The sequence below is a fragment of the Lutra lutra genome, chromosome 5, assembly GCF_902655055.1.
Source record: "Lutra lutra chromosome 5, mLutLut1.2, whole genome shotgun sequence".
Lineage (NCBI taxonomy): Eukaryota > Metazoa > Chordata > Mammalia > Carnivora > Mustelidae > Lutra > Lutra lutra.
Window position 1 is genome coordinate 98,818,779 of NC_062282.1, and position 26,284 is coordinate 98,845,062.

The window sequence follows — 26,284 nt, forward strand, 5'->3', positions numbered from 1 at the left end:
ATCTCTGTCTCACTCTCTTAAATAAATAAATAAAATCTTCTAAACATTTTAATTAAACTTTACAATCATTTGGCCTGGATCTGCTTAAATTGGTATGTTTTCATTGTCGTTTGGTGTTTTTTAGGAATTATCCCCCCTCTATTAATAGGAAATAATCTCATCTAGATTTTTAAAGTCATAGCTATGTAGTTATATCTTGTCTCTCATTCCTGATATTGAATACTTTTCTACCCAGGCTTGTGTGGAGGGTTTTTTTGTTTTTGTTTTTTGTATTTTGAAAGAATCAGTTTTGGTATTACATTCCTACCACCTTTATTTTATAGTTTTAGCTCACCATCTTTTTATTTTCTAGTTTAAGTTAAACACTCAATGTATTTTGGTGATAAAATCATTCATACATTTTCTTTGAGATAGCTTGTTTCTGAAGACCTCCTTTTTATCTATTTCTGGTCGTTATAATTTTTTTGTGGTCTTTGATATGGAGATTATTTAACTGCTTATTTTCTAAGTACTATGTTCCTTTTCAAAGTTTTTGTCAAACATCTTCATATTGGTGATTTTTTAATTTTGTTGGAAATAGGGTCTTTAAAAAGCCTTTTTGAAACAATATTTTCTCTGTATATAAATATTTGAATGACTTCTATAAATAAGCAAGGATATAAAAAAGGATTTTTTTCCTGTTAGGTGACATAGTTCTAGGTACTTCTGTAGGTGAGTACTAAATTATAGGTGTAAAGAAAAAAAAGTATGTGTGTCAGGAACATATACACGCGTGTGAATATATTTTTCTTTTTCAGAGCCATTTCAAAGTAAATTTTAAATTTCAAGACAATGTCACCTTAAAATATTTCATCATGCATCTCCTAAGAATTCATTTTCCTAAATAACCATGATCTTTATCACATTAAGACAATTAACATATGTAATGTGCAGTGCATATTTTTTTTTTGTGCAGTGCATATTCAAATTTCCTCAATTGTTTCGAAGATGTTTTACAAACTTTTTTCCAATCCAGGTTCCAATAAAAATTAATGTTTCCCTATACGATAATTGTCCTGCTTTTTGTTTTTCAAGGCATGGACATTAATTGTCCAGTCTATTGGTCTTATATAACGTCAGGTCTACATTTCTATTGCTTCCCTTTCTTAGCCTGCCAGGCACATCCATTTTCCAAGGCTGCGAAGGTTAAGGGAGTGCCAAGATGGGTCCAAAAACCGCTGTCCCGAAGATCCCCTGACCCTGCGCCAAGGATGAATGACTCAACGTGTTGCGGTTTTCCCTTCCAGGCTGTTCCTGGGAGGCAGGATGTGTCCCAAATGACTGTAGCCCAACTCCTAGCCCAGCTCGGGATAGACAGAACTGATGCTTCTGTTTTCTTATTAGCGGTCTAATACTAGTCATCTGGGAAAAGGACAGAAGCAGCCACAGCAACCGGAGAACGGGACGGAAGCGGTGGAGCGTTAGGGCGGAAGGGGCGGGACGGAGTGCGAGGGTTCTCCCGCCCTTTCCGGGCGTCAATTAAGTGGCGGGAAAACCGGCTCCTGAGGCTGCATCTTTCTGTCCCAGGCGTTTCCTCTTCGCGCGAGTCAGAATGGAGAAGCAGCCGGGAAAGCAAGCGGCCACGGAGCCCCCGGACTCCGGAGCGGGAGACGGGGAAGGCGAGCCACCACAGGTCGCTGGCGCCCAGGCGGCGCGTCCCGAGGACCGCTTGACCCTGCTGCTCAGGTTGTTGTCCCCTCTAGCCGGGATCCAAGCTGGCTTCGTGGCCGAGAGCCCCGCCCTTTGTTCTCAGAGTCCCGAAGGCTTTGGATTCTGAGTTGATCGCTTATTGCCTGCGTCACTACGTCATTCAGCTGAGCTTCTTTTTCTTTTTTTTTTTTAATTTATTTATTTGACAGAGAGAGATCACAAGTAGATGGAGAGGCAGGCAGAGAGAGAGAGAGGGAAGCAGGCTTCTTGCTGAGCAGAGAGCCCGATGTGGGACTTGATCCCAGGACCCTGAGATCATGACCTGAGCCGAAGGCAGCGGCCCAACCCACTGAGCCACCCAGGCGCCCCTCAGCTGAGCTTCTTAAGCCTCCTGCGTCATCTTCGTAAAAGGGGAGGGTTACACCTTAGTAAAATTGCGGTGGGGGTTAAATGTGACACTCAGAGGCAAGCGTTTAGCATACTGTCATACATAGAGCTGTAATTTCCCCTCATTTTTTCCTGCACTCAAGCCCCGATATTCAGTCGGGTTGTGAAGTGTCTCTAAGGCCTTTTTTAGCTACATAAAAAAATGTCCTCTTTGTTTTACGGTTATGACCCTTTTCTTTCTTTCTTATTTATTTATTTGTCAGAGAGAGAGAGAGAACACAAGCAGGCAGAGCGGCAGGCAGAGGCAGAGAGAGAAGCAGGCTCCCCGCTGAGCAAGGAGCCCAATGCGAGACTCCATCCGAGGACCCTGGGATCATGACCTGAGCCAAAGGCAGCGGCTTAACCAACTGAGCCACCCAGGCGTCCCAGTTATGACCCTTTTCAATTCAGAAGCATCATTTGTTATATTTCCTACCAGGAGCGTGATGTTTATTCTTTTTCACTCAGTGTGGTGTGAATTTTATTGTGGCCCCTCAAGCGAAGAATAGTTTTTATGTCTTTAAGTGGTTGGGACAAAAAAAATTCCTGAAAGAATATTTAATAACACGTGAAATTATATGAAATTCAAATTTTGGTGCCCTTAAGGAAAGGTTTTTTGTAACATAACTTTCCTCCTACAGGGTCTGAGTTGAATAGCTAAAGTAGAGACCGTGTGAATCACAAAGCCTGAAATATTTATTTCGTCCTTTACAGGGAAAACAACAACAACAAAATATTCTAAGTCATAATAAGGGGATTTTTTCCTCCCTCCCCAAAGAATTGTAACTGTATTTTAGCTTTACTACTACTTTGAAAGGTCTTGTCTAGTAAACCTCACAGTCTCAGTTTAAAAAATTCCCTCCTGGGGCCCCTGGGTGGCTCAGTGGGTTAAAGCCTCTGCCTTTGGCTCAGGTCCTGATCCCAGGTCCTCGGATTGAGCCCCTGGGGCTCTCTGCTCAGCGGGGAGCCTGCTCCCTCTCCACCCTCCCACTTGTGATTTCTGTCAAATAAATAAATAAAATCTTTAAAAAATAAAAATTCCCTCCTGCCTACAACATAAAATTCTAAAATATTAAAGATATAGGATCACCTTTTTCATATTAGCTAAAAAGGGAACTGTTCTTATAGTGTGTTTTAAAATGCTAGCCTAGGGGTGCCTGGGTGGCTCAGTGGGTTAAGCCTCTGCCTTTGGCTCAGGTCATGATCTCAGGGTCCTGGGATCGAGCCCCGCATTGGGCTCTCTGCTTAGCGGGGAGCCTGCTTCCTCCTCTCTCTCTGCCTGCTTGTGATCTCTCTCTGTCAACTAAATAGATAAAATCTTAAAAAAAATAATAAAAATGCTAGCCTAACTTCTTTTTTTTTCTTTTTTCTTTTTTTTTTTTTTTAAAGATTTTTATTTATTTATTTGACAGAGAGAGATCACAAGCAGGCAGAGAGGCAGGCAGAGAGAGAGGAGGAAGCAGGCTCCCTGCTGAGCAGAGAGCCCGATGCGGGGCTTGATCCCAGGACCCTGAGATCATGACCTGAGCCGAAGGCAGCGGCTTAACCCACTGAGCCACCCAGGCGCCCCATAACTTCTTAACCTGTAAGAAATTCTTTCCATTTGGAATTTCAAACATAAGGAACTTAAACCATAGAGGTTTAAAAATCTTTGTAATGTCACTTAGCTACTCATACAGGTCTCAAAATCATATAGATCTCAAAATTATAGAGCAGTTTCAGAATTATGAAACTACCATGTAAATGTCCAACATCTTCTAAGTATAATGTAATAACTAGTTAGGATTTTACCCATAGCTTTTCTACTTATTTTATGTATGATTTTTAATTAAGTACAAGCTTAGGACAACTAAGAAACTATGAATTATCTATTTAAGAGTTAATATATTTGTTACTTTTCTGTATCTCCTAGGAGTGTTACAAACTGTTTTTAAATTTGTTATAATGTTTGCAACTTTCACCATTTTGATGTGTTTCTTCTTTGTGTAGCCCATATTTCTTGAGCGTGACATATTAATAAATTTTAAAATTAGAAATTTAACTTTTCCTCATAGTTGCTATATCCCCACCAGAGTCCATTTTGCATCTTTCTCTGAGGACTTTTTTTTTTTTTTTTTTAAGGGATTTTATTTTTAAGCAATTGGCACACCAATGTGAGGCCCCAACTCACAGCCTGAACTGAGCCAGCCAGGCCCTGTGCCCAGTAAGATTTGAGCATAGTTGACACAATGTTACGTTAGTTTCGGTGTATAACTTGATGATTTGAAAAGTTTAGGGGTGCCTGGGTGGCTTCAGTCAGTTAAGCATCTACCTTTAGCGCAGGTCAGGATCCCAAGACCCAGGGATCCATACTGTTTTCCACAGTGACTGTACTAATTTACATTTCTACCAGCAGTGCAGGAAGGTTCACTTTTTCTCCACATCCTGGCCAACTCTTGTTGTTTTTTGTCTTTTTAATTTTAGCCATTCTGACAGATGTGAGTGATAGCTCATTGTGGTTTTTATTTGCATTTCCCTGATCATTAGTCAGATTGAGCTGCATCTTTTCATGTGTCTATTGGTCATCTGTATATCTTTGGAAAAATGTCTATTCAGGTCATCTGCCCATTTCTTTTTTTTTTTTTTAAGATTTTATTTATTTATTTGACAGAGAGATCACAAGCAGGCAGGGAGGCAGGCAGAGAGAGAGGAGGAAGCAGGCTCCCTGCTGAGCAGAGAGCCTGATGCGGGGCTCAATCCCAGGACTCTGAGATCATGACCTGAGTGGAAGGCAGTGGCTTAACCCATTGAGCCACCCAGGCGCCCCCATCTGCCCATTTCTTAAACAGACTGTATGTCTTTGGAAAAATATCTCCAGGCCATCTGCCCATTTCTTTCCTTTTTTTTTTTTTTTTAAGATTTTATTTATTTATTTGAGAGAGAGACAGAGAGAGCATGAGTGAGGAGAAGGTCAGAGAGAGAAGCAGACTCCCCATGGAGCTGGGAGCCCGATGTGGGACTCGATCCCGGGACTCCGGGATCATGACCTGAGCCGAAGGCAGTTGTCCAACCAACTGAGCTGCCCAGGCATCCCCATCTGCCCATTTCTTAAACATTTTGTGTGTTTTTTTTGGCGTTGAGTTGTTTAAGTTCTTTCTATATTTTTGATATTAATCCTTTATAAAATAAATGATTTGCAGATATCTTCTCCCATTCAATAGATTGTCTTTTCATTTGCTAGGCAAAAACTTCTTAGTTTGATGTAGTCCCAAGAGTTTATTTTTGCTTTTGTTTTCCTTGCCTCAGGAGACATCTAGAAAAATTTTGCTATTGCCAATGTCAGAAATTACTCCCTATTTTTCTAGTAAGATTTTTATGGTTTCAGGTCTCTTGTTTAATTCTTTAATCCGTTTTGAGTTTAGTTTTATGTATGGTGTTAGAATGTAGTCCAATTTCATTCTTCTGCAAGTGGGTGTTCATTTTTCCCAGCACCATTTATTGAAAAGACTATCTTTTCCTCATTGTATATTCTTGCTTCCTTTATCATAGATTGACCATATAAATGTGGGTTTATTTCTAGGGTCTCTATTCTGTTCCATAATCCATTTGTCTGTTTTTGTTCCAGTACCATACTGTTTTGATCTCTACAGCTTTATAGTATATCTTGAAATATGGAATAGTGATAGTTCAGGTTCATTCTGGGGTCTATAGGATTGCTTTGGCTATTTGGGATCTTCTGTGGTTCCATAAAATTTTATTTTAAATTTTTATTTATTGGGGCGCCTGGGTGGCTCAGTGTGTTAAAGCCTCTGCTTTCGGCTCAGGTCATGATCCCAGGGTCCTGGGATCGAGCCCCACATCAGGCTCTCTGCTCTGCAGGGAGCCTGCTTCCTCCTCTCTCTCTCTCTGCCTGCCTCTCTGCCTACTTGTGATCTCTGTCTGTCAAATAAATAAATAAAATCTTTAAAAAAAAATAAAAAAATAAAAAATAAATAAAATTTTATTTATTTATTTGAGTGAGACTGTGAGCGTTGAGAGAGTACAAGCCAAAAAGGAGAAGACTCCCTGCTGAGCAGGGAGCCTGATGCAGCATTCAATCCTAGGACTTTGGAATCCTGACCTGAGGAGAAGGCAGATGCTTAACTAACTGAGCCACCCAGGAACACCCCCCCCACCCTGCGCCATACAAATAGTAGTATTGATTGTTGTAGTTTAGTGAAAAATGCTGTTGGTATTTTGGTAGGCATTGCTTTGAAACCATAAATTGCTTTGGGTAATATGGACATTTTTGCAATATACTTTTAATACATGACATGGAATATCTTTCCTTTTGTTTTTGTCATCTTCAATTTCTTTCATCAGTGTTTTATGGTTTTGTCATCTTCAGTTACTTTCATCACTGTTTTATGGTTTTCAGGGTACAGGTCTTTCACCTCTTTGGTCAAGTTGATTCTTAGGTATTTTATTCTTTTTGGTGCAATTGTAAATGGTGGTGTTTTTAAAATTTCTCTTTCTATGACTTTGTTATTAGTATGGAGCAATGTTGCTGATACCTGTGTTTTAAATTTGTGTACTGCCACTTTACTGAATTTATTTATTCTTTTTTTTTTTTTTAAAGATTTTATTTATTTATTTGACAGAGAGAGAACACAAGCAGACGGAGAGGCAGGCAGAGAGAGAGAGAGGGGGAAGCAGGCTCCCCGCTGAGCAGAGAGCCCGATGCGGGACTCGATCCCAGGACCCCGAGATCATGACCTGAGCCGAAGGCAGCAGCTTAACCCACTGAGCCACCCAGGCGTCCCTGAATTCATTTATTCTAATACATTTTTTGGTTGAGTCTTCAGGATTTTATGAGTATAGTCTCATGCTGTCTGGAAATAGTGACAGTTTGACTTCCCTACCAATATGGATGCCTCTTATTTGTTTTTCTTGTCTGGCGGCTTTGGAGAGAACTTTCAGTACTATGTTGAATAAAAATGGTGGGGGTGGGAATGCCCGGGTGACTCAGTTGATTAAGCATCCATCTCTTGGTTTGGGCTCAGGTGATGATCTCAGGCTCATGAGATCGAGCCTTGTGTCAGGCCCCACATTGAGCGGAGAGTCCAATTGACTCACAAATATTGTACTACCCTTGTATCCCAGATTAAATCCTGTCTGATTATGGTGAATGATTTTTTTCAATGTGTTGTTGTATGTGGTTCACTAATATTTTGTTGAGGATTTTTGCATCTATGATCACCAGGGGTATATTGGCCTATAATTTTTTTTTTTCAGATTTTTAAAATTTCTTTATTTGACAGACAAAGATCACAAGTAGGCAGAGAGTCAGGCAGAGGGAGAGAAAGGAGGAAGCAGGCTCTCTGCTGAGCAGAGAGCCCGATGCAGGGCTTGATTCCAGGACCCTGAGATCACAACCTGAGCCAAAGGCAGAGGCTTTAACCCACTGAGCCATCCAGGCCCCCCGGTAATTTTCTTTTTTTGTTGTGTCTTTGTCTGGTTTTGGTATCTGGGTAATGCTGGCCTCGTAGAATGTATTTGGAAATTTTCCTTTATCTTCTGTTTTTTTTGGGAATACTTTGAGAACAGGTGTTAACTCTTCCTTGAATGTCTGGTGGAATTCATCTGTGAGTCCATCTAGTCCTGGAGGTTTTGGTAGGGTTGGTTTTTTTTTTTTTTTTTAAGATTTATTTATTTATTTGAGAAAGAGAGAAAGCATGAGTGAGAGGGGTAAGGCAAAGGGAGAGTGAGAGAGATTCTCAAGCTGACTCCATGCTATATTTATTGAAGATCTCAATGAGTTCTTCCGTTCTTTTCTCCAGCCCATTGAGTGTCTTTACAACCATTACTTTAAATTCTTTTTCAGGATTACTGTTTAGTTCTGTTTCATTTAGTTCTTTTTCTGAGTTTATTTTTCTTGTTCTTTCTTTTGGAGCATATTCCTCTGTCTCCCCATTTTGCTTGAGTTTTTGTGTTTGTTTCTATAGAAAGGTAAACAGCTATTTCTCCTAAACATGATCTTGTGTATGGTGTCCCTTCTGCAGACTGTGTATGGTTGGTGACTTTAGCTGGCGGGCTGGAGCTGTAGCTGTATATGCTAGATACTCTTAAACTGTGGCATGTCTCCATCTCTCTTCTTTTTCTTTTTGTTCTCTTTATCTTTGGTTATTCAGTAGCTGTTCAGTCAGCCCTTAGTTTTTCAGGAGGAGTTGTTCAATTAATAGATGTAATTTGGTGTGTTCTGTGGAGGAGGACAAAGTTTTTCCTTCAACCCCATCTTCAACTGGAATTCTCTTTACACCCGCTTTAAATAAATCAGGCCAAACTAGAAGACACATTGCTGAGTACTTACACTCATTTTATTGCATAAACTTCTGAAAAAGGTGAGTTGGTTTATAATATAGTAGTGAGTAAATCCTCTATAAATATATGACTTTCTGGGGCACCTAGCTGGCTCAGTCAGTAGAGCATGCAACTCTTGATCTTGGGGTTTTGACTTTGAGCCCCATGTTAGGAGTAGAGTTTACTTTTTTTTTTTTTTTAAAGATTTTATTTATTTATTTGACAGAGAGATCACAAGCAGGCAGAGAGGCAGGCAGAGAGAGAGGAGGAAGCAGGCTCCCTGCTGAGCAGAGAGCCTGATGCGGGGCTCGATCCCAGGACTCTGAGATCATGACCTGAGCCGAAGGCAGCGGCCCAACCCACTGAGCCACCCAGGCGCCCTACTTTTTTTTTTTTTAAGATTTTATTTATTTATTTGAGAGAGAGAGACAGTGAGAGAGAGCATGAGCAAGGAGAAGGTCAGAGGGAGAAGCAGACTCCCCATGGAGCTGGGAGCCCGATGCGGGACTCGATCCCGGGACTCCGGGATCATGACCTGAGCCGAAAGCAGTTGTCCAACCAACTGAGCCACCCAGGCGTCCCGAGTTTACTAAAAAGTATATATGTGTGTGTCTGGGGGGGTGTTTGTGTGTGAGAGAGAGAGAGAGAGACTTTCTGTTTTCTTTATGCTTTCAGGCTGCGAGCACAGACAAAACAACAACTCTTGGAATATAAATCAATGGTTGATGCAAGTAAGTATTTTCATTTTCAGATAAGATTTTGTGAGCTTGGTGAGGAACAGTATTCTAAGAAAATCAATTTTACAAAAAGTTATTTATTTAGGGAATGGGAGTGTCAGCATAATGTGGTACAATACTATATAAAAAAGTCAAAAACCACGATTGCCCTGTGCCTCAGGAACTTGTTAGGAATTCAGGAAATAGATGAAAAAACCCTAAATAATAGTGCAAGACAGTTTAGTTCTGTTGATCAGAGAATTGAGAAATTTCTGTGGGAAGGAATCATAGGACTTGATCATGAATAGCTTAGAGATTAAATTAGTGGATCAGGGGCACCTGGGCGGCTCAGTGGGTTAAGCCTCTGCCTTCAGCTCAGGTCATGATCCCAGGGTCCTGGGATCGAGCCCCACATCGGGCTCTCTGCTCAGCGGGGAGCCTGTTTCCTCCTCTCTCTCTGCCTACCTCTCTGCCTACTTGTGATCTCTGTCTGTCAAATAAATAAATAAAATCTTAAAAAAAAAAATTAGTGGATCAGATGATTGTTAAGTGATCCAAGATCTATACTTTGAGAAATACTTTAAGATAGGAATGAGAGGCAGAAGGGAGATCATCTTAAAGAAATGAATGATAATTTCCATTTTAAACACTGAAAAAATTAATATTTTTTTAAAAGATTTTATTTCTTTAAGGGTCACCAGGGTTATTCAGTTGGTTCTGCCTTTGGCTCATGTCATAATCTCAGGGTCCTGGGATTGAGCCCCTTGTGAGGCTCCCTGATCAGTGGGGGTCTGCTTCTCCCTCTCTTCCCCACTCATGCTCTCTCTCACTATCTCTGTCTGTCTCTCTCTCTTAAATAAATAAAGTCTTAAAAAAAAAAAGATTTGAGGTGCATGGTTTGCACAGTCGGTTAAACGTCTGCTTTCAGCTTGGGTCCTGATCCCAGGGTCCTGGGACTGAGCCCTGAGTGGGGCTCCTTGCTCAGTGGGCAGTCTGCTTCTCTTTCTCCCTTTGCCTCTCCCCTGGCTCATGCTTTCTTTCAGTCCCACCCCACCCCTCCCCACCCCGCAAATAAATAAATAAATAATTGTTTCTTTTTTAAAAGATTTTATTTATTTATTTGAGAGAGAAGAGAGAGAGCATGAGAGGGGAGAAGGTCAGAGGGAGAAGCAGACTCCCTGTGGAACTGGGAACCTGATGTGGGACTCGATCCCAGGACTCCAGATCATGACCTGAGCTGAAGGCAGTGACTTAACCAACTGAGCCACCCAGGCATCCCAATAAATAAATAATCTTTTTTTTTTTTAAGATTTTATTTATTTATTTGACAGAGAGAGAGAGTGAGAGATCACAAGTAGGCAGAGAGGCAGGCAGAGAAAGAGGGGGAAGCAGGCTCCCTGCTGAGCAGAGAGCCAGATGTGGGGCTCGATCCCAGGACCCTGAGATCATGACCCGAGCCGAAGGCAGAGGCTCAACCCACTGAGCCACCCAGGCGCCCCAATAAATAAATAATCTTAAAAAAAAAAAAAGATTTTATTTATTTATTTATTTTTTTTTTTAAGATTTTATTTATTTATTTGACAGACAGAAATCACAAGTAGGCAGAGAGGCAGGCAGAGAGAGAGAGGGAGAAGCAGGCTTCCCGCTGAACAGAGAGCCCGATGCGGGGCTCGATCCCAGGACCCCGGGACCATGACCTGAGCCGAAGGCAGAGGCCTTAACCCACTGAGCCACCCAGGCGCCCCAGATTTTATTTATTTGAGAGAGACAGAAAGCACAAGCAAGGGGAAGGATAGGGGGAGGGGCAGAAGGAAAGGGATAAGCAGATTCCCTGCTGAGCAAGGAGTCCAGATGCAGGGCTCAGTGCAGGACCCTGGGATCATAACCTGAGCTGAAGGCAGATGCTTAACAGGATGAGCCACCCAGTCACCCCTGAAGAGATGTAAATTTATCTTTTAAGATCTAGAAGCCTTAAGGAGCAAGAGAGTACTAAAATAATGGTTTAGCTCTCCTAAAGTAATGGCCATTATTGCAACCTAATTTGTTAGCTTTTGAATTACAAAGATAGGTTTTGGTGAGTCTTTCTATCTCTGTGAAATAGGCTTAAAGAATAAAACCAAAACTTTAGGTTGAATCAAGAATTATGGAAAACCTGAAGGGGCCACATAGATGACTTCAGTCACTTCACCTGAATAAATATTTAACTTAGGAACTTTTCAGACTGCTCAGATTCTTTTATAAGGCCATAGATCCAAAGGCAGTTCTAGTGTGTTGTCCATCTGATACTTCAGGTTTTCTAAAGTCTTTTTATGCAAAACAAGAACAACAAAAAAATAGGACTATGAAATGAGCCCCCTGGCCTCTTTTCTGCTTAGTAAAACTAGTAATTTATGAAACTGGGATATGAAGCAGGTCTTCTTGCCTCCAAAGTCATGACCTTACATTATATCAATAATGCTTCCATCAAAAACTATCAGTATGGGGGCACCTGGGTGGCTCAGTCGGTTGAGCATCTGCCTTGGGCTCAGGTCATGATCTTGAAGTCCTGGGATCGAGTCCCACACTGGGCTCCCTGCTTAGCAGGGGGTCTGCTTCTCCCTCTCCCTCTGGTTCTCCCTCCAGTTTGTGCACTCTCTCTCACTCTCTCAAATAAATAAATAAATATGCTTTTAAAAAAGATCAGTAAAATGATTATACCATTAAGGTACGTTCTTCCTAGAAGCAAGAGATTTCCATTTATTTAGCATCCTTTTTAAAATTTGATAGTTGGTCTTATTAAATTTTAGCCATTCTAATGAGTATGTAGTGGTATCTCATGTGACTTTAGTTTACATTTCCCTGATAACTAATGATATTGAATATCTTTTCATGTGGCTATTGGCAATTAATATATTTCCATTTATGAAGTAGATCTGTAAATATACTTTAATGAAGTGTTAAAATCTTTGCCTATTTTTTAGTTGGATTGTTAATCTTATTGAATTTGTGTTCTTTGTTTATAAATGTAGGTATTTTTTTCAGATATCTATATATATAGATAGATAAGGTGTATATTTATAGATGTAGGTATCTATATATCTATAGAGATATAGGTATCTATGTATTTACTTATATATTTAGCAGGTATTTTCTTCCAGTTTGTTTCTTGCCTTTTTTTTTTTTAAGATTTTTATTTATTTATTTATTTGACAGACAGGGATCATAAGCAGGCAGAGAGGCAGGCAGAGAGAGAAGGAGGGGAAGCAGGCTCCCTGCTGAGCAGAGAGCCCGATGTGGGGCTCAATCCCAGGACCCTGGGATCATGACCTGAGCCGAAGGCAGAGGCTTTAACCCACTGAGCCACCCAGGCGCCCTGGGATAGATTGTTTTATTAGCCATATTGATTCTTCTAATACCTATACATGATATATCTTTTTAGTATTTGAACATATTCAGTGTAGATGTCGTATGCATATCTTGTTAAATTTATCCTTAAGTATTAATTTCCAATTTTTTTTTCAAATTTATTTATTTTTGTGAGTGAGAGTGTGAGTGGATGAAGGGACGGGGCACAGGGAGAAGCAGACTCCCCACTGAGCAGGAAGCCCTACGCAGGACTCAGTCCCAGGACCCTGGGATAATGACTTGAGCCGAAGGCAGACTCTTAATGGACTGAGCCACCCATGCACCCCTGATTGTTTTTTCCTAACATAAAGACTTACAGTTGATCTTTCTGACATTGCTCATGGTACTATTTTACTCCTTTTTTATTTTACATTATTCTCAAAGTGCTCTGTCCAGTATGGTAGCCACTATCTCCATGTGACAATTGAACACTTAAAATGTGATTAGTCCTTGAGAGGGCCAATAAATGCAAAATACAGAAGATTACAAAATATTTCATTAGTAATTTTCTTTCATTTATTTTTTTTGAAAAAATTTTATTTATTTATTTGTGAGAGAGAATAAGAGAGAGAGCATGAGAGGTGGGAGGTCAAAGGGAGAAGTAGATTCTGCTGAGCAGGGAGCCCGATGCGGGACTTTATCCTGGTACTCCAGGATTGTAACCTGAGCCGAAGGCAGTTGCTTAACCAACCGAGCCACCCAGGTGCCTCTTCATTAGTAATTTAAGATTAATTACATGTTAAAATATTTTAGAGCTATAGAGTTAAAATAAGTCACACTGAAATATTTTCACTTGCTTTATAATAGTATAGAAACTAAAAGTTAAAAATTAAATTTTTGGTTTGCATTTATGGCTTTTATTATATTTCTGTTGGACCACACTCTTCTAAACTATTACTAACTTCAAAAAACTTTTTTATTTGTAGCTGAAGAAAAGACTCCAGAACAAATCTTGCAAGATAAGCAAATTGAAGCGTATGTCATATCTTTGAATTTTGTGTTTTTTACTAAGATTTGGTATTATCACCCTTCTTACACCATTTTTTTCCTTTTTCCTTTTCTTTATTTTCCACGTAATTTTTAATGCTTGTACGGAGAAGTTGTTGATATGGGAGATGGACCTAATATGTACATCAGTGACCACAGTAGCACTTTTGGCATTGAGTTGAGTACCTCGGAGGCATCTGTTTACCAAATCTAGAAATGCATCAGTGTGGGGGAACCTGCAGAATAATTTTATCTAGATAGGGTCATTTTACTTTTTTCAAAGGTTTACTTTATATATTTTTCAATATTCAATGACTTTTTTTGATATTGCTGAAATTTTTTTGTTCATGCTTCTTTGACAGTAAAATTGAAGACCTGGAAAATGAAATTGAAGAGGTGAAAATTGCTTTTGAAATGAAAAAGCTTGCGTTAGACAGGTAATTATTACAGTCTAGGTATAAGCATTGAGAAGTCAATGCAAAACAGGTATGACTTGAGGTGGAGGGAATCTTTTAATTAGTCTAAATGAGATTAATCAAGTGATAATGATCATTAGATAATAGTTACACAAATTTTGAGCCCTGAGAGAAAAGTTATATCATTCATTAATACCTTCATTTGAAGTAGTTACATGAGATTGACTTAATAAAATGTCAGTCAAGGAAGTTGAAGGGTGAGCTTAAATCCCATCCAGTGTTTCAAAGGATTACATGGATTCAGTTACTACAGTAACTATTAATCAAATAAAAGAATTGTTATCAAGTTTAAAGATACACACACACACACACACATACACATATTTAAGATTTTATTTTATTTTATTTTTTAAAGATGTTATTTATTTATTTGAGAGAGAGAGAGAGAGAGCATGAGAGGGGAGAAGGTCAGAGGGAGGAGCAGACTTTCCGCAGAGCTGGGAGCCCAATGCAGGGCTCCATCTCAGGACTCCGGGATTATGACCTGAGCTGAAAGCAGTGGCTTAACCAACTGAGCCACCCAGGTGCCCCTAAGATTTTATTTTTAAGTAAAACACCAATGTGGGGCTCAAACTCAGCCCCAAGATCAGGAGTCTCATGCTTTACTGATTGAGCCAGCCAGGTCCCCTAAATACATTTTTGATATAGGTTTTGCATCTGTATTTTAAAATCCATTGAACAAATATTTGAATGCTTACTATGTCTTAAGCTTTGTGGTAGGTGTTAGTATACAGTTGTTAATAAGAGAAACATGATCTCTTACAGACCTGTGATCTGAATTAATGATCTCCATTAATTGGATGACTTTTAAAATTACTTCCTGTGTTTCTGGGCTTCTCAGATGAATTTCTTATACATTTAATTGAAAAGTAGTTAAAGTCCTCTTTATTGCTTCTAGCAGTGAACATGTTTCTGTATTCTCATAAGCTGGCTCATTATATAGATTATATGTATTTTTTTATTAATTCATTTTAAGTAACTCTTTGCCCTAATTGGGGCTTGAACTCATGATCCTGAGAACAAGTGTTGCATGCTCTCTGGACTGAAACAGCCAGGTGCCCTAGATCATTTTTTTGTTTGTTTAAAGATTTTATTTATCTATTTGACAGAGAGAGAGATCACAAGTAGGCAGAGAGGCGGGCAGAGAGAGAGAAGGGGGAAGCAGGCTCCCTGCCAAGCAGAGAATCCGATTTGGGGCTCGATCCCAGGACCCTGAGATCATGACCTGAGCCGAAGGCAGAGGCTTAACCCACTGAGCCACCCAGGTGCCCCATAGATCATTTTTTTTTTAAAGATGACTTCAGAGCTATTAAGAGATCTTGTTTTAATGAATTGAATTTTTTTGTGTGTGGCAGAAAGGAAGAAATTAATATTGCTAAGTTGATTGCCTTTTCATTATTACTTATTAGCTATTTGGATATAAAAGTAATTTATGCAGTTTGTTTTTGTTTGTATGAATGCATATTTTAAAGTTTACGTTCAGGTATGGCTTTGTATTCCCTAACTCCATGTTAGGCCTAACCTGGTCTCTGTAGTGCCTTAATGGTTCCTTCTGGCCCTGCACCAAAGTGGATGGCTTGGAGAGCAAAGCTCAGGTTGATTTCAAGTCTTATTGGTCCCTCAGCCTGGCAGCACACAACCACAGGCAGCAGCCCTTTCCATCTTGTTATTTTCCATTTCTGTGATTTATTTATCAAAGTATTTCCCATATAATAGTGTTTATAAACCTACTTATAGTTTAGGTTACATTTAAAGAAAAATCAGGGGTGCCTGGGTGGCTCAGTTGGTTAAGCGACTGCCTTCAGCTCAGGTCATCGTCCTGGATTCCTGGGATCGAATCCCGGGATCAAGTCCCACATCGGGCCTGCTCAGTAGGGAGTCAGCTTCTCTCTCTCTGACCCTCCCCCTTTTCATGCTTTTTCTCACTCTCAAATAAATAAATAAAATCTTTTAAAAAAATCAATCTTTAAGTTGTATATATACATTTTTTCTTTTCAATGTACACAAATATTATCCATGTTTTATAATGCCAGCTTTTTTCCCTTGCATTGTAGGATGCAACTTTCGACTGCACTTAAAAAAAACCTGGAGAAAAATAACCCCAGGACTAGGTATGTTTGTTTTTTTCTTTTTCCTTTTTTTCTGAATTTGTTAAGGCTAAGAATAAGAAGGGATATCTGCATAATGACTTTAGTTTTCTGAATTTCTTTAAATTAACTGTCAGTGTCATCCATCTTTACCTGGGGAATTAGAAAAGTGATGGCATTTTTGGCCTCTGCAGCATTATAATTTTTAGAGTCCTACTGACATTTGGTTGGATTGCAACACTAAGAAGCAACGGAGATTTTTAGCCAGTCTGATGAGTTTGAAGGAAGATTTTGAAAGTTTACTTTTGTTCAGTATTTACTATAAAACAGAGATAGAGCTGCCTCACTTACCCAATAACCAGGAATTGGGTTATTGAGACAGGAAGTATATGCGTCATTTTTTACTGGCAGAAATGAGCTTGTATACGTAAACTATTTGGCAAGAAATATAAAAACTCTGGCCGTCAAGGTTCTATATAATTTGGTCCTTTGTGTCTGGCCTCAGGGGCCTTACCTATGCTTTTATATCTCAAAGCTCTAAAAAATCTTGTGATAAAAGATCTCCTGGAGTGCCTAGGTGGCTCAGTCAGTTGAGCATCTGCCTTTGGCTCTGGTCGTAATCCCGGGGTCCTGGGATCGAGCCCTACATCGGGCTCCCTCCTGATTGGGAGCCTGCTTCTCCCTCTCCCTCTGCTACTCCCCCTTCTTGTGCTCTCTTTCTGTCAAATAAATGAATAAAATCTTAAAAAAAAAAAAAAAGATCCCCTACTATATCACCGGAAAAGTGTTAAGATGCATCTGGATACTTCCTTTTTCTGGGTGTCTTAGTTCAGACTGATAATGTATTCTCCCCATATTCCATTTAACTCCAGGATTACATAAATCCTAAAATATGAATTTGGGCCCTCTAACGATTGCTCCTCCATAAAAGGTGAGCTTTAAAAAGATTCCTTTTTTTTTTCTTTCAAGATTTTATTTGAGAAAGAGAGGACAAGCCTAGAGAGCTGCAGTAGTGGGAGAAGCAGGCTCCCCACTAAGCAGGGAGCCCGATGTGGGACTCGATCCCAGGACCCTGGAATCATAACCTGACCCTTAACTGACTGAGCCACCCAGGTGTCCTGAGCTTTAAACATTCTTGAATTAAAGAGGTACAGGAGAAATTGACCCCCAGAAAGGACAGAAAGGCCAAACAGGCTGAGGTAGTTTCTTTAGCAAGTTTTAAGTTTATAAACCAGTATAGCTATAACTAGTAGAAAATGAGTTTAGTGTTCCCAGGTCTTGCAAAGATTCACATTTTCAGCCTCCTCAACAAAATCCTGCTGCATGAAGTGTTTCTCATGCCTGGCTGATATCAGAATAATTAGTACACAGTGATCACATTGCTGGTCCCATTCCAAACCTGTTGACTCAATCTCTGAGTCCAGATGGGCATGATGGGGGTAATGTGGTGGTCTGCATTAAACATCCTCCCAAAGGGTAGTGGCATTTTAGAAATATAAGAACCATTATTCTTATCCAGTCTTACTTTATACTGTTTGGCTCCAGCTATGTCAAGGTAGGTAATCTAGGTAATTACTTCATGTTCTTAAAGATTCAAGAATTTCCCTTGTGCTACTCTGTGCACAACTCTTTCATTACTGGTTGTGATGAAACCATACTCTAGTTGTGTTTTCATTTTTCTCTTTCAGCAGATTCTTTCCTCTTGGTGTTTTACTTTGCTTTATATTCCTGGTGTCTACACAGGTCTTAGGATGTAGTAGTACTCAGAAATATTTGTTGAAGACATGAGGGTAAGAAGCATCTTGAATATTCGTTGAAACTATTCTATATGATGCTATCTGTAATAGTGAGTACATATCTTTATACATTTGTCAGACCCAAAGAATGTACACCATCAAGAGTGAACCCTATGAGGCGCCTGGGTGCCTCAGTGGGTTAAGCCTCTGCCTTCGGCTCGGGTCATGATCTCAGGGTCCCAGAATCAAGCCCCGCATCAGGCTCCCTGCTCAGCGGGAGTCTGCTTCCTCCTTTCTCTCTGCCTGCCTCTCTGCCTACCTGTGATCTCTGTCTGTCAAATAAATAAATAAAATCTTTAAAAAAAAAAAAAGAATGAACCTTAATGGGCTTTGGATGATAACGATATGTTAATGTAGATTCATTATTTGTGATGAGTGGATCTTTCTGGTAGGGGATGTTGATAGTTGAGGATGCTGTGTGTGGTGGGGGACAGAGGTATATGGGTTTGCATTTCAGTTTTGCTATGAACCTAAAACTGCTCTAAAAAATAAAGTCTGTTTTTCATTTTTAAAAAATTTTTTAAAAGATTTTATTTATTTATTTGACAGAGATCACAAGTAGACAGAGAGGCAGGCAGAGAGAAAGAGGGAGGCAGGCTCCCCACCGAGCAGAGAGCCTGACACAGGGCTTGATCCCAGGACCCTGAGATCATGACCCAAGCTGAAGGCAGAGGCTTAACCCACTGAGCCACCCAGGTGCCCCTAAAGTCTGTTTTTTAAAAAAGCAGCTCATTAGCATGTTATTAGGGCTTTTTCTCCAAAATAGGAGATTTTTAGAAATGTTCCTACATGCTTAAATTTCACATTTTTTTTTAATTGTCTGTGACTTTCTATTGAAGGATAAGTAAATTCCATGAAAGGAAATACATAGCAATTGATTTTGTTCATTAATGATATTTATTAATTATTTTTAATCAGGGTTACAAATCATTTTTTTATTCCTTTTCAGCGTGCTCATGGATAACATGAAACACATATTAAAGCTAAACAAATTAATAATGAAATCACACCAGGTAACTGCATATTGGGCTGCTTATGCATTTTCATGATTTCAGTGCCTTGTTGCTGGCAACTGTATTATGTGTGATTATACAAGATTACCCAAAGATTACTGGTATGATTGGAATTCACTGTTCTTAAGTTTTCTTTTTCTCATAACTCAGTTATTTCTGTCCATTGTGGCTAATTATTTACTTAAAATTTAAGCTACTGTCCTTTTTCTTTTTTGGTATGGAAATAAAGGGATTGAAAACAGGAGGTTTGGAAAACATGGGTAATAGAAAAAATTCAGTGATGTATTATAGGTTTATTCTTAGGTAATGCACCTTAATCTTTTTATTTTTAATAACAGGAATCTTGGGATTTGGAGGAAAAACTACTTGATGTTAGAAAGAAGAGATTACGTATGTAGAACAGTTTTTTTGTTTTGTTTTTTGTAGAAAACATTTTTACTTACTGTGGAGATTGATAAGGCCAGTTACCTCAGCCATTGAGAAATTTCTTAATTTTCAGATTTTCTTAAAATTTTACACATGGCATTTTTAAAAGTAGTATATAAAATGTTCACTTGATTCATTTTTGTTGTTTTAGAACTTTAAATCACAAAATTAATATATTCTCATGAGAGAAAAATCAAATGATATAGAAAGTAAATGTGAGGGGCGCCTGGGTGGCTCAGTGGGTTAAGCCGCTGCCTTCGGCTCGGGTCATGATCTCGGAGTCCTGGGATCGAGCCCCGCATCGGGCTCTCTGCTCAGCAGGGAGCCTGCTTCCTCCTCTCTCTGCCTGCCTCTCTGCCTGCTTGTGATCTCTCTGTCAAATAAATAAATAAAATCTTTAAAAAAAAAAAAAAAAAAAAAGAAAGTAAATGTGAAACCCATATTTCCTTCCTGTGTGACCACAGTTAGGTATATATCATTCCAGTACTTTTTCAATGTCCATGTAAACATATTTATACATACATAATTTTATTTTATTTTTTTAATTAACACATAATGTATTATTTGTTTCAGGGGTACAGGTGATTCAACAGTCTTAACACAATTCACAGCACTCACCATAGCACATAACCTCCCCAATGTCCATAACCCAGCCACCCTATCCCTCCCACCCCCTGCACTCCAGCAACCCTCTGTTTGTTTCTTGAGATTAAGAGTCTCTTCTGGTTTGTCTCCCTCTCTGGTTTCATCTTGTTTTTTTTTTTTCTCCTCTATTCCCGTATGGGATCTGCCTTATTTCTCAGATTCCACATATCATTGAGATCATATGATAATTGTCCTTCTCTAATTGACTTATTTCACTTAGCATAATACCTTCTAGTTCCATCCACATTGCTGCAAATGGCAAGATTTCTTTTTTTGATGGCTGCATAATATTCCATTGTATATATATATAGCACATCTTCTTTATCCATTCATCTGTTGATGGACATCTAGGCTCTTTCCATAGTTTGGCTATAGTGGACATTGCTGCTATAAACATTCAGGTGCACATGCCCCTTCAGATCACTACATTTACATCTTTGGGTAAATACCCAGTAGTGAGACTGCTGGGTGGTAGGGTAACTCTATTTTCAACTTTTTGAGGAACCTCCATACTTTTTTCCAGAGTAGCTGTGCCAGCTTGCATTCCCACCAATGGTGTAGGAGGGTTCCCCTTTCTCTGCATCCTTTGGATCATCTGTCATTTCCTGAATTGTTAATTTTAGCCATTCTGACTGATATCAGGTAGTATCTCACTGTGGTTTTGATTTATATTTCCCTGATGTCAAGTGATGTTGAGCACTTTTTCATGTGTCTCTTGGCCATTTGAATGTCTTCTTTATACATACATAATTTTATTTTTTTTTTTTAAAGATTTTATTTATTTATTTGAGAGAGAGACAGTGAGAGAGAGGATGAGCGAGGAGAAGGTCAGAGGGAGAAGCAGACTCCCCACGGAGCTGGAAGCCCGATGTGGGACTCGATCCCGGAACCCCGGGATCATGACCTGAGCCGAAGGCAGTCGTCCAACCAACTGAGCCACAGAGGCGTCCCTATACATACATAATTTTAAATTATCATTTGATACATATAATTCTACAGCTTTTTAACAACATGAGATGGCTTTTTGCATTGAAATTATTGAAACTTTTAAAGTAATAATACACATTTTCAGTAGAATTTGGAAACAGAAAAGTATACTTAGGGAAAATAAAATTTTTAAATTTACTATCAAGATATAATCACTCTTCAGTGGTTCTTTTTGTTGTTGTTGTTGTTAAAGATTTTTATTTTATTTATTTAAGAGAGAGAGTGCTCACACTCACAAGAGAGCACAAGCTGGGTGAGGGCCAGAGAGAGAAGCTGGCTCTTCGCTGAGCAGGGAGCCCATTGTGGAGTTCGATCCCGGGACTCCAGGATCATGACCTGAGCTGAAGGCAGCCATCTAATCAACTGAGCCACCCAGGTGCCCCCACCCCTTTTTTTTTTTTTAAAGATTTTATTTATTTATTTGACAGACAGAGATCACAGGTAGGCAGAGAGGCAGGCAGAGAGAGAGAGAGAGAGAGAGGAGGAAGCAGGCTCCCTGCTGACCAGAGAGCCCGATGCGGGGCTCGATCCCAGGACCCTGGGATCATGACCTGAGCCGAAGGCAGAGGCTTTAACCCACTGAGCCACCCAGGCGCCCCACCCCCACCCCTTTTTTAAAGATTTTATTTTTTTGTTTATTTGAGGGGGAGAAGGCATGAGCAGGAGCAGGGGAAGGAGCAGAGGGAGAGAGAGACTCTCAAGCAGACTTCATGCTGATTGGGGAGATAGGTGTCGATTTGATCTCACAACCCTGAGATCATGACCAGAGTAGAAATCGAGTCAGACACTTACCTGACTGAGCCTCTCAGGGGTGCCTTCAGTGCTTATTTCTTATCTAATAAAATTGGCCTCATTTTATTCTATGTTGTAAATTGCCTTTTTCATTTAATAGTATGGGCATGATTTATTGTTTTTATATATTACACAGATTTGCTTGTTTGTAAGTAATCTCAGGGTCAGAAATAGTTCCAGTCATCTGATCTAATCACCCTTTGGATGTTCAATGTTTTTCCTTGAATTCCAACCTATTTTTGATCCATTAATATCAAGGAACCAAGCTCCTGGGACACACCTATTTATGTTTTGAGATAGTTTAATTCTTAGAACCTTTCAGGAACTACAGGAAATGGTTGATGATGTGTTTATCCCTGGAGAAGAGAATCTCTTAACTGGAAATTTATCTTGTTGATATGTCATTTTTGTAAATAAAGGAGGAAAAGGTATTTCCTTAACATATATCTTCTGCCTTTCTTTTGGCAACCCTGAGTAAGTCCTCTTTAACATGGTGTCACTTCAAACGTAAGTAGACAGGTGTCATTATCATGCAGGACACGGCTAAGGATAAAGTAAAAATACTGGTATTTTTCATCACGAAAGTCATTTTCAGATCAAAATGGATTTGCAACTTAAAATGATGCTTATTAAATATTGTCTCTTGATATAGTCAGGAATTGTTCTGCTTCACAGTTTCTCCAGATTCTTGTTTGTAGGAGTTGTTCAATAATGTATTTTTTTTAACCTGATAGAATTAAAACAAGCTTCAGAAAGTAAGCTTTTAGAAATACAGACTGAAAAGAACAAACAGAAAGATGATTTGGCTGTTATGGAAAATTCAGACAAGATAAAGACCATACAACAAAACCTGCAGATGGAGATACAAATTACTACAGTTATTCAACATGTGTTTCAGGTAACATTTATATAAGGAAAGTAGGTAAAGAACTTTTTAAAAATGATTGGTTCTGTTACTTTCAGATTTACTTTCAGTTAGTCTTTGATCCTGAAAAAAACATGAATTCAATACTAAATATTAGTCTGTTTATGTATATTTCAAATTTGTATCTATTTAATGTTTAAGGCTTTGACTTTTCATTATGATTAGAACTTAGGCATTTGTAAGTATAATGACTTTAGCAGCTTTGTGGAGACAGGTATAATGATGGAAAGCATTAGAACTTAAACTTGGGAGGTAGGGGAAAACATGGATGCAGGTAGTGGAAATCTAGAATTATGTTCCATACTGCAACTTAAAAGTTGTGAACCTTGAGCAAATTATTTAAGTTTTCTAAACATCAGTTTCCCTGTTTAGAAAGAAAGGTTATAAAACCTAAAAAGATAATTCATGTTAATCTGTTTAGCATAATGTCTGGTCCAAGTAAATTCTCAATAAATGTTGGTAGTTATTAGCATATTACCGCTTAAATTTTATGTGCTCCTTTATCCTGGAGGGTTTTCTTTTCTTTTCTTTTCTTTTTTTTTTTTTATATTTTATTTTTTTGTCAGAGAGAGAGCGTAAGAGAGCAAACGCACAAGCAGGGGGAGTGGCAGGCAGAGGGAGAAGCAAGCTTCCTGTTGAGCAAGGAGCCAGATGTGGGACTCTATCCCAGGACCCTGGGATCATGACTGGAGCTAAAGGCAGATGTTTAGACGACTGAGCCACCCAGACATCCCAGTTCTGGAGGGTTTTCATTACTTTTTTGAATTATAAAATGTCTCAAACTGATGAAATGAAATATTTATATTACTAGATTCAATTAGGAAGATACACAGTTAAAACTGCCCATTATGTGTAAAGCAAATATTTATTATGTGTAAAGCATATCCTTGTAGAATATGAGTTCTTATAGCTGACCATAAGAAATTCTTCTTCAGGTCTCTTTTTATTTTAAGATTTTATTTGTTTATTTATTTAAGAGAGAACACAAGCAGTGGGAAGGAAGAGTAGGGGGAAAGAATCATAGGCACACTGCACACTGAGCACAGAGCCATCATGGGCTCAGTCTAATGACCCTGAGGTCCTGACCTCAGCCAAAACCAAGAGTCAGTTGCTTAACCGTCTGAGCCGCCCAGGCTCCCCTCTTCATCAGGTCTTAAACCTACCTTTCAGTAGCAGTGGGTTACTCTATTAGGAGTAAGGAAGTCCCTTAGACTAACCTCCAGTGGCGAATTGCATCATAAATACAGGATCATATTAATTTTCTTTGGCATACTTTCCTTCCTACTACTTTTTGAGACTTCTATTATTTTGTCTTTCTTAGCTTTTATTCATATCCTCTTAGCGTTAATTTTGATGTAATGAAATCGTTGCTTTGTTAAGCAGAACCCAGCTTTGGCTACATTAGGAGCTCCTGCCCCTAATGGGTTCAGTCATACTTGAATGCTTACTTCCTCTTGCGTTTGTAAATTTTTTTTTTTAATAATTTAATTTTTTTTTAAAGATTTTATTTATTTATTTGACAGAGAGAGACCACAAGCAGGCAGAGAGGCAGGTAGAGAGAGAGGAGGAAGCAGGCTCCCTGCTGAGCAGAGAGCCCGACGCGGGGCTCGATCCCAGGACCCTGAGATCATGACCTGAGCCTAAGGCAGCGGCTTAACCCACTGAGCCACCCAGGCGCCCCTGCGTTTGTAAATTTAATTGGATTTACATACACCAGCCCTATAGCAAGAATGTGCCAGGTGTAAGCCATATTTTTAAGTATTTTTATATATAACAATATAACACTTAAATTCTAAAATCTATTTGAACTGAATTTGAATTAGTAACTTGGTATCATTGAGCCATAGTTTTTCTATTTAAATAAATAGGGCATAATAGTTTATGGTTAAACTGTTTTTCACTATAGAAGTGCAAAATGACTGAACCATAGCTGCAGTCTTTTTCCTTTAATTTAGAATATCACTGCAAACATCCCAAAAACTGATGAATCCAAAAAAATTGTTGTAAACATTGTAAATATTCTCTAGAATTATGAGAATCAAGTATGAAACCTTACTAAAGTGGAAATGAGGATACAAGAATGTATTTTTTCTTTTTTATTTTTTTTTATTATTATTTTTTTTTAAGATTTTATTTATTTATTTGTCATAGAGAGAGAAGCGAGAGTGAGCACAGGCAGACAGAGTGGCAGGCAGAGGCAGAGGGAGAAGAAGGCTCGCCGCCAAGCAAGGAGCCCGATGTGGGACTCGATCCCAGGACGCTGGGATCATGACCTGAGCCGAAGGCAGCTGCCCAACCAACTGAGCCACCCAGGCGTCCCTATTTTTTTCTTTTTTAAATAGGTTTTACTTATTTATTCATTTATTTGCGAGAGAGTGAACGTGCATAAGTAGGAGGAGGGGGCAGAGGGAGAGGGACAGAGAATCTCAAGCAGCAAACTCTGCCCTGAGGGAATGGAGTTGTGTGTGTGTGGGCACACGCGTGTGCAGGGGTGGGGTGGGGGGGCTCTGTCTCAATCCTGCCAGATCGGGACCTGAGCCAAAACCAAGAGTCAGACCCTTAACTGATTGAGCCAACCGGGCCCCCAAGAATATATTTTTTATAGAGTAGATGCCCATATCTTATTGGTAAATATTTGATAAGATTAGTGAAGGGGGGGCGCCTGGGTGGTTCAGTTGGTTAAGTGTCTGCCTTCAGCTCAGGTCCTGATCCCAGGGTCCTGGTATTGAGCCCACCCCACATAGGACTCCCTGCTCAGCAGGGAACCTGCTTCTCCCTCTCCCTCTGTTCCTCCCTCCTACTTGTGGTCTCTCCCTTTCTCTCTCAAAAAAATAAATAAAATCCTTTTAAAAAAAATTAATGTAAGAATTTTTAAAAATGTTGTTAAATTTGTAATCGCACTTATAACTTTAATATAAATTTTTTTCTTTTTTATTACAGAACCTTATTTTAGGAAGTAAAGCCAATTGGGCAGAGGATCCTGCTTTTAAGGAAATTGTTCTACAGCTTGAGAAGAATCTCACCATGATCTAATAAGAATTCTGTTTTGTCATTTTTTTGCTTTAATCTTGATATGTCATTTAAATAGCAAATTTCAAGTAAAATTTTTAGTATTCTTGGAACTGATTTTGCAAACTTTTGTAGCTTAATACTATAACATGGAATTTGTTCTTTCAAATATATTAATTAAAGTGACTTGCATTCTCTAAAAGAATCTGAAAGTCATAGCCTGGCAAGGGTCCCAAAAGACATCTAATTAAACTTTCCACTGAATGTGGACATTTTTTTTATAACATTCCTGGCAGTCCCAACTCATTTGGAAAACAACTTTTTTTTTTCTTTTTCTTTTTTTCTCTTCTTTTCTCTCTTCCTTTTTTTATTCTTTGTAGTTTAAAGTTTTAATTTAAATTCCAGTTAGTTAACATACAGTGTAATATTAGTTTCAGGAGTAGAATTTAGTGATTCATCACTTATATTTGACACCTCAGTGCTAATCATAACAAGTGTCCTCCTTAATACTCATCATCCATTTAACCCGTCCCTCCACTCCCCATTATTTGGAATACTTTTGTGCATTTGTCAGTCAACTAAAATATTTGAAAAATGAGAAAGAGATA

General features: G+C 39.0%; 1 protein-coding gene across 1 annotated transcript; it reads left to right on the top strand.

The window, feature by feature from the left end:
• Nucleotides 1-1,510: 1,510 nt before the first annotated feature.
• Nucleotides 1,511-25,882, top strand: CENPH (centromere protein H). Its single transcript, XM_047731322.1, has 9 exons — nt 1,511-1,725; nt 9,109-9,164; nt 13,460-13,508; nt 13,883-13,957; nt 16,051-16,107; nt 18,829-18,892; nt 19,231-19,282; nt 22,477-22,640; nt 25,608-25,882. Exons 1-9 carry the CDS (start codon nt 1,592-1,594, stop codon nt 25,698-25,700), a joined length of 744 nt encoding a protein of 247 aa, XP_047587278.1. The 5' UTR covers nt 1,511-1,591; the 3' UTR covers nt 25,701-25,882.
• The last annotated feature ends 402 nt before the right edge of the window (nt 25,883-26,284 follow it).